The sequence below is a fragment of the Pipra filicauda genome, unplaced genomic scaffold (genome assembly GCF_003945595.2).
Source record: "Pipra filicauda isolate LSUMZ 115617 unplaced genomic scaffold, ASM394559v2 scaffold98_size3848907_pilon, whole genome shotgun sequence".
NCBI classification, from domain to species: Eukaryota; Metazoa; Chordata; class Aves; order Passeriformes; family Pipridae; genus Pipra; species Pipra filicauda.
The window spans coordinates 147,788-161,840 of NW_024105186.1; the positions used below are offsets into that span (position 1 = coordinate 147,788).

The window sequence follows — 14,053 nt, forward strand, 5'->3', positions numbered from 1 at the left end:
AACAAACCCAAAATTAGATGTGATATTATGGTTAGGTGCACATGCCAGAAGCTGAGTAAATGTGACAATAGCCTTGTGACTTAGTCTTCCCCCTCATATTTAATCCTCAGTAGCTGGCTGTAAATCTATTTTTAGAACAGAAATGTTGGAAAATGGTAGAGCTCCAGCAGTCTGCAGCCTGGGATGCTCTGAGCTGTTGTCAGTGGGTGGTGGTGTGCAGGGCCTGGGAAGCCCCCATTCACTGCTTGGTCTGTGGGTGCCACTGCCTGCTGCAATCAGAACATAGGTCTGTTTTTTTTGGGGGGGGGGGGGGGAAATACCTACTGGTTAGGCTCTATGTTTTGTGGATGACTCAGGCTGAGCAAGTGTGCTTTGGATCTTATGAGAGTTGAAGTTATAGATTATATTCTAGGTGATGTCTTTTAATGGTAATAGTGAAATAACCCTTGAGCTGTTTCTAAGGGGCTATCTTTGGATTGAAATGCAAAATGCAGATCCTTCTCACTGGTTGTGATGGGATTTCTCAGGGCTTGTGGTTTCCAGCAGGTGTTTGGGGTGTCCCGTAGGATGCCATTTCATCCTCACTGCCTTCTGTGACTTGTCTTTCAGTCGCTCCCTCTCTCAGTTGTCACCTTGTGTTTAACCAAGTTAAAGGACCTCTGTGAACCAGATGATGATTAGGATCCTTACCATAACGTTTATCAATATAGTGAGCTATATTTTCTTTTTAAAATCCCTGCACGGACACATCTGTTTCTTTGAGCATTCTCTTCTGTGCCAGGGAAAACCCAGACTTACTTCCAGTGAGAGAGAGTCCAGTTCGGTTCTGCTGCTCCAGGCCAGGAGAAAGTTAGCAGCATGAAGTCTGCTAGATGGCAGAGTTCCTCTGCCTTCATCCATGTCATGTGCTGTCATTGGAGCTGCTTGCAGGTTTTCTTTTCTAAAAAAATAATTTTTTTTTTCACGGTTCCTGTGTTTGCTAATTGGGTTTTCAACAAAATGGAAACATTTTCAGAAAGCAGGGGTGAATCAACATCTGGTAATTTCCTCAGGCACTATATTTTTTGTTCTGTCTTGTGGATAAATGCGAAAAAGAATTTAAGTGAAGTCTTTGTGCACATAAAACCCTCACTGTCTGAGCGTGATTGATTGGGGGTGCTTGCTGTTTTCCTAATTCTCTTTCTTAATCTTGGCATCGTCCGCCTTTTCCGTCTTAGCTATTTCCACTGAAGATGAAATGTTTCTTTGCAAAGGGGAGGGAGACACCCACCCATGTTGAAGGCTCCTTGGACAGACGGGTCGCTGTTCCCCATGGATCGTGGGGAGAACAGGAAGCCACCCCTCCCTGGCCACAGCTCAGGGCAGCAAAGCCGTAGTTAGCCTGACCCTATTTGACTTCTTTCTAGATCTCAGTCTCTATAAACAGCCTTTTATGGTATTTGCCTTTCAAAGAGGAACCAGGGTGTGGATGGGAATGGGGACAAAGAGCCACTTATAAGGATTGAGTGAGCTCTTACAGGAGTCCAGTGCATAATTTTCAGATCAACAGAAAAATCTTGCAATGTCTTAATCCCTGAAATGTCATCTGAGGTATTTAAATGTTGTCATTCAGCCTTCCAGCAGTTAGGGCAAAAAGGTTTGTGCTGCTGTTTAACAGGGAAACTGAGTCGTGGGAGTGCTTAGTGACTAGTAGAAAAATTCCCAATAAGTCAGAACCAGAGCCAGGAATTAAAAGCAGAAACCCAGTGCTTGGAAAAACACTGGCTTCTGGCAGGAGCATGAATTCAGCTGTGTCCTCAGCAAGGGCAGACAGATTCTCATTTTTTGCATACTAAGCACAGTTTTGCCCCAGACAGCGGGTACTGTCTCTCAGGGTGATGTCAGTGGTGGGGCTGCAGCCGGCAGCTGGGACACAGAATGTGCCAATGCCACGAGTGATAACATCTGTGCTCAGGGGGGTCCCCACCAGCATCCCTGTGGGAGACAGCACCCCTGAGTGTGCTGCTGTGTGGTGTTCCTGTCCGGCTCCCCCTGGGCTCCGGGCTGCTGTTCATCCCACAGTGGCTGGCACGGCTCCCTCTCCCGAGGGCTGCCGTCCTTCGTTGGAGCCACACCAAGCATCTGCTTTCTCCATCTCAGGCAGACAGAGCAAAGCAAGCAGTGATGGAATAAACACCTGTGTTGTGCCTACAGGTGATACAGAGGCATCCTTTGGGATGTTACTTCCTGGTGCTGGCGAGAGCAGAGAAACTGAGGAGCCAGTGCTTGGGTAGGAGACCAGTGAAGGTCATTCACCATTGCAGATGCTTTTAAGCCCCTAATGTGAAGAAGGTTGTGGAGGAGTGTGTCTGTACAGGGTTTCCAGCAAGCAGGGCCACAAGGGTGACAGAAGTTGCAGCTGAACATTGTAAGTTTGCATCCAGCCTGAATCTGCCTCCAGTACAGGAATCTGTGCAGACCAAGAGTCCAGTCTTTGGACTGCTCTTGCACAGGGTAATGGTCTTATTTCCAGCTTTTGGCTGTAAGAAAAGGGTGAAGGTACATATCTGTAGGAGAGCACTCAGAGTCAGAAATGTGGGATGTGCCACTGATCAGCCCTTTGCAGAGGGGGCAAAGGAGAGTGTCATTCTACTAACTGTTGTGTAGGGAAAACTGCACCACTGGGTGGACCCACAGCTCTGCTCTGCCTTTCTGTAGGTTCTTTCCTAAGCCAGGATAACAGGATTAGTGAGAGTGCCTGGAAGCCTCAGTCAGAGGAAGCACAGCCTTAGCTCAAGTCTTCCTCGCCTCTCTTCTCCAAGCAGGTTTGCCACAGGTTGCTCCCATTAGATGTGGCACCTGCAGTTTGGCTGCCTGCCGGGATGGGCAGCAGCTCCTGGGCAGCTCACAGGGTAGAGCTGACACCACTGCAGCAGCAGATTTTGTGATTTGGTTCTAATGGCTCTATAACTCCATTACTGTGCATTTGCAGGGTTTTTTGGATACACTAATTAACCAACAGTTTGATTTGGTGGTGATATCTGAGCTCTATTACAAGCAGGCAATTGTAGCTCAACATCCCAGTGGGCCCCATGACACAAAGGAGGGGTTTGAAAGCGCTGCTCTGTGTGCAGCACATTTGGCAAAGGCTCCTTCATCCCACTGCTGGATTGAATGTCCTGATAAAGAAACGGAGCTGCGGGGACTTGTTTCACTCCGAGGAATGGCGTGAGGAGCCTGAGGTCTGGTTCTGATTTGCTGTGAGACATCGGACTCCTTACCTGCAAGCCAGGAAAAATGATACCTCTTTGCAGGGGCCTCACAGGGCTCAGCTAAGATTAATAAGGGAAGGAGGGGAGATGAAATAGCTGTGGCATTTTATTGTTGTTAATGATGTAGAGTAAGCCACGGCATCTCTGTGCATGATCACTGTGTTTGCCTTTTGAGATTTGGCTGTTTTTTCCCTTCTCTATCTTCTACTAATGAGAGCAAAGTTAGACCTACTCCTTGTAGTAGAAGGCTCATAAACCAGCTTTTCTCAGTGTCTGAAGAAAAAGTGGCGTGTTTCCTGGTATAATTAGGTCCAGGCTCTCAGGAAATGAAGGCTGTCTAGTTGATAAGTGTTTAGTAATGATTACCAAGCTAAGGCTGGGGAAAGCAAGCAAAGTGTTTTCATTTCAGAAGCAGCAAATCCAGCTGAGGCTTGTGATGTGTGTCATGTATGGAGGCAATTGTCCAAGTGTTATGTGGCCTTGCTCGCTGAAGAACAAGCTAAATTCACTCTGGTGTAACTCCAGAGGAGATGCTGGAGCTGCACCAAGAGCCTGAGCTGCAGTGTGCACTCCTCCATACTGTGCCCCTGGGCTGTTGGAGGTGTCATTCTGGAGACTGATGTTACTCTTCTCTCAAAGCCAGCGATTCCCCTCTCAAATTAGTAACAGTGCTCATCAAAGCTGGGAGAGCCGGAGTAGGGTAAGAGTCACATATGCAAGGGTAGAATTACATCCTCTCCAAATGAAATACATGTTTCTTCAGTAGTGCCGGGTAGACTGAATGTGGAAGTGCATAAAGGTGGGTTCTTCAGCGTGCTTTTCCACGTTTTCTCTTTCTTAAGAAAGAGAACCCCTCCTCCAGAATTGTCAGGATCAGATTTTGCTGAGAACACATCTGGCAGTTGCTGTGCTGTGAAATCAACACAGTCCCTCCAATGCCAGCAAATTCATCCTCTCCAGCAAAAGAGCCCCCTTGAGACTTGATGTGCTCTCAGTGTTCTGGATGAGAGGGTGGATTGTGAACTCCTTCTCCTGCCCTGTTTCATCTGTCTTCATTACAGAAGATGTATTTTGGTGGGAAATCCCATCCCTATTTTACTCAGATGGGTTTGAGTTTTAGTGCAGTGAACACTGGAGGAACCTGAGCAGTTTTGCAGTGCTTCTGCGGTGCCTTTTGCCTTCCAGGCATGCAAATGTGTGTGCAGGTATATTGTACAGCATCTCCCATGTCTTCTGAAAGTCTCTAACAGTGGTAGGTCTTTCTCAGCCACTCATGTACTCTGGTGAAAATAATGCAATGACGTCTTAAAATCTCCCAAATCCCTTATTTATTGCAGCTTGTATAAATGAGTTCCAGAAAGGATTACACAGCTTCCTGGAGGACAGGTCCATCAGTGGCTTTTAAGCACAGTGGTCCAGAGGCAAATCCTGAATCAGGAAGCCTGTAAGCAGCTGCTTTTGCTGACAGTACCCTATGTGTGAGGGTCACTGTGTACCTGCCATGTCCTTATGCTTTGCCCACAACTGTCCACCTCTGGCCACTGCTGGGGGAAGGTCCCTGAGATACATGAATCTTTGGACTGAATTTGGCAGCCCACACAGGTAGGGACCCTGTCAAGAACTTTCCTTTGCTTTCCAGACTAAACAAGATTATGTTACAGAACTGTGAATATGTTTTCACTTCCTTCCTTGTACTCTCTCCCTTTCTCTGCAAACTTTGATTCCAGTGCAGTGCCTTGATGCTGGTCCGGTAGAGATGAATCAGTACAGAAATTTCTTTCCAAAGATGACAGTTTTCTCCATAGTCACCTAAGGCATAAGCTCAGTTTGCTTCCCCATGGTGTCAGTCAGCTCCTCTCATGGTGAGCAGAGCCCACTCTGATTAGTAGATCTTCTTTATTCTTTGCAAAATGCTTGTTGAACTGGGCTGGTGATCTGATCATTTATTTAATCAGGGCATCTTCAGTGCCGTAATGTCCATCACCATCATGATGATTTCCATGAATTCAGCAACTGTGAGTCATGATCCTTTGGTTTGTGACTTGAGCCCTCAAAAGGTACTCCAGAAACATTGTGTCTGGAAAAAACATGGTAATTAAAACAATTTCCTTGAAGACTGTAAAGGGTTTTGGGTGAGGGGTTGATGAACAGAAATGCTACGAGTCTGTTTTCTCCTTGAAATGTATGGTTTGTGTGCTTCTCCCTTTGCTGCTCCGTCATGGCTCAGGACAGGGGGAGACAACCTCTTCCTCAGACAACGCAGCCCTGTTTGCAGCCCACCTTCAGGGCTATGCACTCTGCTTTTCCAGCTGAACCTCTGGTGTTAATAAATTAAACTGACCATAGTCGTTGTCTGAGTCAGTCAGTCAGTACTTTCTTCAACCTTCAAGAACCTTTCTGTTGCTCAAGGGACAGGCAGGGAGGCAGCCTTCCGTCTTGCACAGGGCTTAAGCAAAATTCTATTTACATCATAAAAGGGCTGCAAAAAAGGAGTATCATTTATCACCAGGTCACTGTGGCTCTCTGTCTCCAGGATGGTCATGGAAAACCATGTGTCTTCTCAGAAGGGCGTATTCTAGGGACACACGTAGCTGTTTGGATGTTGTTGAGTAGCAGCAGACAAGCATATGCATATTCACAGGAAACTTTGGCTCCCAAAGGGCATTCAGCAGCTCATCATGTATGACTCTTCCAAGAGGTGCTGAGCCATTGCTAAACCGTAGAAAGTGAGGAAAGTTTCCGATTTTTTCTGCTTGTCTTGGATTTTTCTGTCGTGTTTTTGTTAAGTGTTTTAGTAATTATTTCTGTAGAGATACCAGTGTAGAGAGAGCTTGATTAGGAGTCTGACCCAGTTATCAATCGGTACAGTTCGACCAGCTGCAATGTCCAAGTAGGCAGGATGCTAGAGAAAATTCACATCTAAACTGCAAAGCTGCAGCTTTAAGGGTCTCAGGGAGGAAAGATACATAAAAGCAGGAAAAATGCAGAATGTGAAAAACAGAATGTGTAGCAGTTCTGCTCATTTTGAATCTAGTCTGACTTGCATTACTGCATTCTTGCAATCATTCTGGAGAAGTGGCATCGATCCTTTCCAGAGACATGTACTGATATCCAGAAGTTTACCATAATAAGCTGCTTTGCCTTACTCTTGTAGGCACATGGATGAGATCAGCCTGTGATGCACAGCCCTCAGGCCATCCACCATTGCTTATGTAGCACTTGTTAATCTATTTCGGTCACAAGAGTGTAACTCTCACCCGATTACTGGGAGAGGAAGTTGTGTGTTGCGGTTTTAATGAAATTCTTTGCTGATAGTAAGTCTTTTGATAGACACATGCTGCAGCATGCTTTGGCCTTCATCCTCTTTAGAATAAACACTGTTAAGTTTGTTACTGTGCTGATGACTCGGTGTAGTGGATTGTGCTTGTGTTCGAATCTTAGATGCTGTAAGACTCTCTGCAAAAGCACCTGTGATCCTTTCCCCATTCCATCTTTGTGCCATCACTTTACTTCAGTTCTGTCATCACAGGTGAGTTTGTTTTGTTTCTGGCCCAAATCAAATATCTTTGGATTCCTAAGGTTGGGAGATTTGTGGAGACGTAGAATATTGTTATGTTCCTGTGGCTGGACAGAGTGCTCTGTCTGCTTCCTCCTGTGAGACACACTTTTAAGTGATGCACCCCCCAGCCCTTTTAACTGCCTGCCAAGTTTGTTTTGTTCTGGTTTTCCCCTAAAAGCATTCAATCAGTTTTAGCCTTGATCAGATTGAAGCGTTCTAGCCTTGATCTTCCTTCTTCATGGGCAAGGGGCTCCCTCACTCCTTGCCAGCGAGTTCAGAAAGAGTCACCTTTCTACTCTGAGGTATTTCCACAACTCTATGCAGAGACCACCTGACTCTCTGTCTACTATCAGTCAGTATATCAGATGAAAGCTTATTATTTACCTAACAGGGAGTGGCCCATGGGACTCTTACTGGTGGTCCCTGAGGAGGGGATAGCCACATCCTGCTTGTTCCCAGCTGCTCGATTTCATTAGCTTAAAATGCCTGGGCTAATCTTTGATACTTTCCCAGGTGAGCGATGACTTGGGCTGCCACAGGGATGCTGTAACAACAGGAGGAAGGACAAGCATGAGAAAACTTCCTCTCTGGTTTTATACCCTCCACCTTTTAGTATCAAGACTGCATGTTGCCATTAGCCTGTAAGTGTATTGCTTCTCCCATTCTACTCATCTCCAAGGGCCAACAGTTAATTACCTGACCAAGGAAAACTCTTGGTGTAGGAGCCTCATGGGTAACCATCTGCACAGATTCCTGAGGGCTGAATACATCCTACCTTTTCAAGTGAAAATTATAAGGGAAGCTCTTACTTAGCTTTAAAATTATGCTGGCATCCTTAAAAATAGAGAGGAGGAGCTGCTCAGAGCCCATAATCCGAGGTGTTTTGCAACACTGACTGTGGCGTGGCCATCGTGTGTTGGCAGTATGGTGGTATGTTTGAAACTGGAGGGAAGGGGACAACTGTCACTGTGAGCTGATAGGAGTGACTTTTTTTTTGTACAGGGTGGTGTGCTGCAATATGTGTATTGCCAGCTCCTGTCTGTGATCTCAGCTGTTATCTACAGGAGTGAAGGGAAGAATCTCATCTACAAGGGGTTTCTTGTCTAAGCTTTAAACCCCCTGTTGTAGGGGTTTTTGTTTTTGCCAGGAGAGCCCACACTGCATATTATAGGGATTTTTTCCTTGTTGAAAATACTGTTTCACATACAATTTAGCTACTGAGTATGTTAGAACTGAGTGTCGACACAGGACAAAATCTGACTCACAGTGTTTTTCACAGTCAGATCGAAGGTTCAGTAAACACAAACATGTTTCCCACTGCTTGCTCTTCAGATAAATCCTGCAATTCTTCAGTGTATTTGAGATTTATATGGGAAGGTCCCTCCCACTGTGAAGTGATTTTGCTGTGAGTAATGGCCTGCTCCTTGTGCAGGATTTGTTACACAAGTGTACACTGAAGCATATAATTCACAGCCAGAAACGTGTGGAACTCTTCATTCTTATGTGCCTGGGAACAGTTTAAGAGGAGCATGTCAGAAGGAAGGAAAGGAGGATGTAAGGGTCAGTCTAATTTGCTTTCTCGATGCAAAATGTCTCTTTCAGACGGGATTATCCAGTCAGTCTGCTCTGCACGGACACATGTACACTTATGTAAAATACTGCCAGCATGGCTCGAGTGAGAGATTTGTTAGGAAATACAATTTCTGTCTTGATTAATTGAAATAATTTTTTCTATGAAGAATGTTGAAGTGGTTTGTTCAGTTTGGTCTTAAATGTCTAAGTATCTCCTACTTTCTGGAGGCTAATTCAATATCTAGTCAGCTCTTTTGACCATGTGCTTACCAATCCACACATGATTTTGGACTCAAAATTGCATGTTGGAATACCAAAAAGCCCCAAACCTGTCCTAAATTTCCTTTCTCATGAGAAATATTCCCTGTGCCAATTCTCCAAATTTGTTCTGTTTTGGATTTGGGTCTACCAGAATGATTGGTAGGCAGTGGCACACAGTGAGCTGGGGTGGTCCAAAGGAACTGTCCAAAGCAGCACACTGTAGGTTGTATTCATTTTGAAAATGAAAAAGGCCTCTGCAAAGGTGCATATGGAGCCTCTAGGAATGCATCATTACTGCCCTTCATCACAGCAGTGTCAGGGATAGGAGTCAACCCTGTTTATCTGGAGTTGGAAGAAAAGAAACTAGAAAAGACTTTGGACAGCAGGGGATGGTGTGTTACTGAACTGCTTCACATCTTTGTCTCTTGGCACCTATTCCCTACACTTGACTAAGGTGCTTTCCTGTCACGTGTTTGCCTTGCTCTCTGATTTTAGTGCTTCTGTGGGGTCGATGGGTGCTGTGGTGGGCTGCAGGCAGCTCAAGCATCATTCTGTGAAGATGTGAGCCCATCAGCAGAGGGAAAATTTCTTGATTAACTTCTCTGGAGAATTTTTCCTTCTTATTTGCAGTAATAGAACAGTTGAGACAAGGTCACATGCTATTTATAGCCATCTCACTGCTGCTTGCTTCTACTCACCCAGGCAGTAAGCTCTGCACAGACACAACGAGATTAATCCTTCACGGCACTGAACCTTTTATTTCCCTTGTTGTTTGTGATTGCAGACTCCAGAGCCCCCCTCCTCTACAGAGCCCAGGGCACTAAGCCTTCAATACAACACAGCAGCAGTGGAGCTATGGAAAAGTTTAGAAAAACATTATCTGTTCAACAAACCAGGAGTTGTCTGGGAGGGTTGAGACTTTTTTTTCTAGGTCAGCTGAATGGTTTGAAATTTTTCCTCACAAGCTCCATGCCGAGCTCATGCACTTAGCAATTAACTGAGGTTATGTGCAGGTAGGTCCAGTCCTGGCATGGCAAGAAATGTTGGGTATTTGATGGATCTGACGTATTTTCCAGTGTACAAAACTTACTTCTCTTCCCTTCTAAAAAAAAAATAAATTTAATTCAAGCTATGTTTTATGTGCTAAAGATACCTTAATATAGAAGCAGGTTGGATTATGACAGTCTGATACAGAATACATGACATCTGCAAATATCTGATATTATGTTCGATGCAATGGGAACTCATTATGAAAAATAGTGTGAGGTCTTGGTTATATCATACCTGTGACCCCTTGTCTCAGGCAGTCAGAATCGATATTGCTTTGGCTACATTCTCTCTTAAACCTTCTGACTTTTGTATCTCTTTTGTCCTTGTTTTTGCCATGAAAACCTCGGGGTGAGCTGGGAGCAGCTGAATACTTGTAGTTGTTCTGGCTACAGCTGCTTCCCTCCATAAGTTGCAGCATGTCAATGTTCAGTGTAAGCAAAGTGGTCGTAGTAGGGCAACCCGTGCCCTGGCTGTACAAGCAGACTGTAAAGCTGTGTGATGCTCATCTCACAGACCTGGCATGCTGCCTGTTCCACTTTGTTATCCCCAATGCCAAGCACCAGAGAGCAAACTTTAAGGACTGCAAGTTTCAGGTCACTGTAGCTAAAGCCACGGTGCTGCTGTGTGTCCTGTCTCCTGGGGAAGGGGCCAGGGGTTTATGGAAGCTTACTGAGCATCTGGCATGAGAGGGGCTTTGGTCAGGATTTATCATCTGCAAATAGTGAGGGCAGGTGTGAATTCAGAGCAGGTCCCTCCACGTTTAGCTGAGCCAGTCTGAGCTGTTTCAGGTGGGCTTTAGGGATGAGGTGAATTCTCTGTGTTTCTTTTTGAGGGACACAGCAGACAAAGTGATGGTAAAATCAAAAGCAAGTTGTACGTGTTCCAATGAGACAGTTTATTTTTTAAGCATGGCAGGTTGGTGACAGTGGCATTACAGGTACAAATTAGACTGCTCAGGGTGGAGTTTACTGGCTTAAACATAACTTGACAGGTACTAGAACTGTTAAGGGTCTGTTAACATTGTGTTATGTGTTTCATCGTGCAGCCCAAGAAGGCTCCATAAGGGATTTTCTCAATGGTTATCAGTGAGAATTGGGATCAATTGTCTAATAATGCTCAAGATGTGCACTCAATGTCCTTTCTCCAGCCTGTGTTTGTTCCTGTATAATGTTCTGGTTAAAGCAGCCTTCCTAATCCAAGCCACCTCTGCAGGCTGGAAGTCACAGTCCCACTGAAGTCCAGGCCAGCAGTCCCAGATGGGAATGAAACTGAGCATTTGCAATTTGCTAAAATTCTTTCATCCAAAACTCTGCTGCTTAAAATATTTTTCCTATTTTTCTGTGAAATGAGCCACTCCTAGCATCTCAGTGAGGAAAATAAATATTTTCCAGCATCAGAACCCAGAAGCACTTTCATGTGTTTTCCCCTTCTCAGTTCTAGCTGTTGGCATGTTAAGATCAAAATGGACAGGGCAGGGTGGTCCTGGGGCTCTCTCAGTGCTGATGTTCTGATTTCATGTGTCTTCTCTGGCTGAAATACACAGGGTTTGGTGCAAAGCTGCAGTGATAGTCCAGTAATCTCATTCCAGTGGGGTGAGCAAGCAGACCTTAGAACACATACTGAGGCTGTGAGTCTACAGTGTCATTTTTAACTTGTGATTTTCATTGAGCAATGGTTTGTACAAAGATCAAAATCGCCTTGCATTACGTGCTTGCACAAGATTATGGCCCCCAAGTTACTTGCCATCCAAATAAACAAAATCAGTACTCTGTGGGGGAAATGCTATTATTTTTATTGTTACTCATTTAAAACAATGGAAAATCAGGCACAAAAAAACCAAAAATGTTTTTTTCCAATGGTTGCACAGTGAAATTGTGACAGGGCCAGGAACTGAGTCCAGGTGTCCTGAGTCCCAGCCCAGACCTTTAAACACCAAAATATCCTGCTCCTTTTGAATTCAGAGTGCTTTGGCAAAAGTTTCCCCAGAGTGTTTCATTACTAATGTCAGTGCTAGACTCTGAATGTGTCTTACCAGTTAGGAATTTGCCTTTATATACAGTCAACCACTTAAAAACTCCCCCAAACTTAGCAGCTGTTGGCTTCTTTGTGTTACTTGAGTGTTTCTAAGGCAAATATGGGACATGATAAATTGAAAAGCATTGAGTTGAAATGTTCTGCTTTGAGTCCACTTAGCAAATGCCAAAGGTCATCTCTGCTGTGCAGAGCCAGCAGGACTAGACACAGTGTGAGCCTTGTTTGAAAGGGATTTTCTGTTGTCCAGAAATCAGGCTGTTCCTCTCTCACAGGGGTAGATGTTATCCAGAAGAACTAAGCTCATCTTGGAATCTGTGACAGTTTTTGACAGCTTCCTGAAAAGGAGATGGAAGGAAAGGGAAAAAGAACATCCCACAACAGACTATTGCAGGTTGTCTCTCAAGGGACCACTTCCCTTGCTGAGGTGAATTTGGTCCCTTTAAAGTCTGCACAGACGACAGGGTGTTGTTTGTGAATAGAAATTTGTGGTGTGTTGTGGAGGAATGCAGTTCTACTGAGCAGCTCAAACAGTGGCTTCTTTAGAGGCCTCTGGAACAGGTCAGCAGCTCACGTCTCCAACCAACTTCTTGCTCCATCTCAACTCTCTTTAGTTACCGGCTGCAGAGGCAGTCTCACATATACTCATCCAATGATGTCCAGCTTCAGTGAACTTTTCCAGAGTGGGGTTGTGTTGAGATGAGCTTTTTCGGGATGGGGTGCATGTTTCTGAGTGGCAATGCCTCTTTTTTAAAAAAAAATAAAATTCTATACTTGAAGAGGTTTTGATTTTTTTTGTGCTGTCTTGAATAAAAATTTCTTACGGTCATTTTTTTCGCCTGCTGGAAAGCCAAGGGGTTATTATGGAGAGTGATGTCCTTTGGAAAAGTCCAAATGAGACTGGAATAGATGTTGTTTTTGCAGTAAAAGCTGGCTTCCCTGCATATGCTGTCAGTACAGAGATAATCCTTAAAAACTTCTGAAGTTTACACAAGGCAAATTTTTTGCATTTCTGTGGGCACTGCAGCACAGCTGTGCTTTGGTGTGCAGAGGGCAGGTCTGGGGAGCGGGCTGGGGTGCCATCTGACCAGGGCTTTCATCTTCCTTTTGGAGATACTCCTGTGTGCTTCTTTGGCCAGCTCTGCCCTGGAGCTTCTCTGCCCTGCTCCGGGCCCAGGATAACAGGGTGTGAAGCTCAAGATCTTCGCTGCAGGTCTGTGTTCAAGAAGAACACTTGGACACAGCCTAGCTAGGGCCAGCATTAGCCTGGTCCTGGCTGACAAGCTTGGATGAGCCTGGTCAGACTGCAGACATATCCAGGGGACCTGACTGCAGGTTGCTGGTTCTCTGGGGTGTTGGCTTTCTTTCAGGAGCAAGTGCATTCGTGACTATTTTCTTGCTAGGTCATACAGATGTTTCACCTGAACATCTGTTCTGCTCCCCATGCTCCCAGCAGCTGCTGTGGATGTGTTTAGCACTAGCATTTCTATTTGTTTATGAGGCTTTCTCCAGGGTGAAACTAGTGTCTGGTCTCAGTTCTGAATGTCTAAATCCTAAGTAATTTGATTTACCAAAATAAGCTCCTCTTTATACCCCTGCCTCTATCAGCAGAGTCTGGCCTTTTGCAGCTATACACAGCTGAGCTTAATAAATGGTCCCAAGTCCCCGTTTCCAAGCAGAAGCCTTTAGCCTTAGGACATAGCTCAGCCTCCAAGGCTTGTAGAGAGAATCATCTCAGCATCTGCTTTCCCCTCCTCTGTCTCATATGTCATGAGAGCATCTTTCCATCTGGGGCTGTGGAGGGGGTTGGAGTAGCTGAGTTAAGAGGATGTGCTGCTGGAATACGGGTTGGATCCCAACACCAGCAGACCATGTTGCAGTGACCTGTATGGCTCTCAAGAGCTCCAGCTCTTCCCATTTCACTTGCATTGGGCTTTCCTCTCACTTCAGCTGTTTTCTTTAGCCTCTGTGTTTGTGTTTTCCTTGGTTATCTCATCATTGCCCAATCCAGTGGTGACAAAAGGGTGTCAGAGATACAAGTGTCAGAGGATGCAACATAAACTGCTGTGTTCACTTTCCTACATCATCAACCTCACTTGGTCTTTCTTACCTTGTTACAGCTGAACAAGCTGGAGGAGGCAGCAAATGCAGCTCACACCTTCTTCATGGCAAACCCCGAGCACATGGAGATACAACAGGACATCGAGAACTACAAGACCACGGCAGGAAAGGTCAGCTTGGTTGACCGGGAGGCCAGGCAGCACATGGTGAGTCTGAGCTACAGAGGTGCACAGGTTAAGTATCAGGCAGTCTGGAGAGCAGAGATTTA

General features: G+C 45.3%; 1 protein-coding gene across 2 annotated transcripts in view; it reads left to right on the forward strand.

The window, feature by feature from the left end:
- P3H2 (prolyl 3-hydroxylase 2) overlaps positions 1–14,053 on the forward strand; it is a 66,696-nt gene that overhangs the window by 37,652 nt on the left and 14,991 nt on the right. For both annotated transcript variants that reach the window (XR_005562283.1, XM_027720804.2), the window contains exon 2: positions 13,845–13,991. Coding sequence is in view for 1 of the 2 variants with exons in the window: in XM_027720804.2 (XP_027576605.2) it covers positions 13,845–13,991 (147 nt within the window). In the remaining variant the exon portion in view is untranslated. The remainder of the gene's footprint in view (positions 1–13,844; positions 13,992–14,053) is intronic.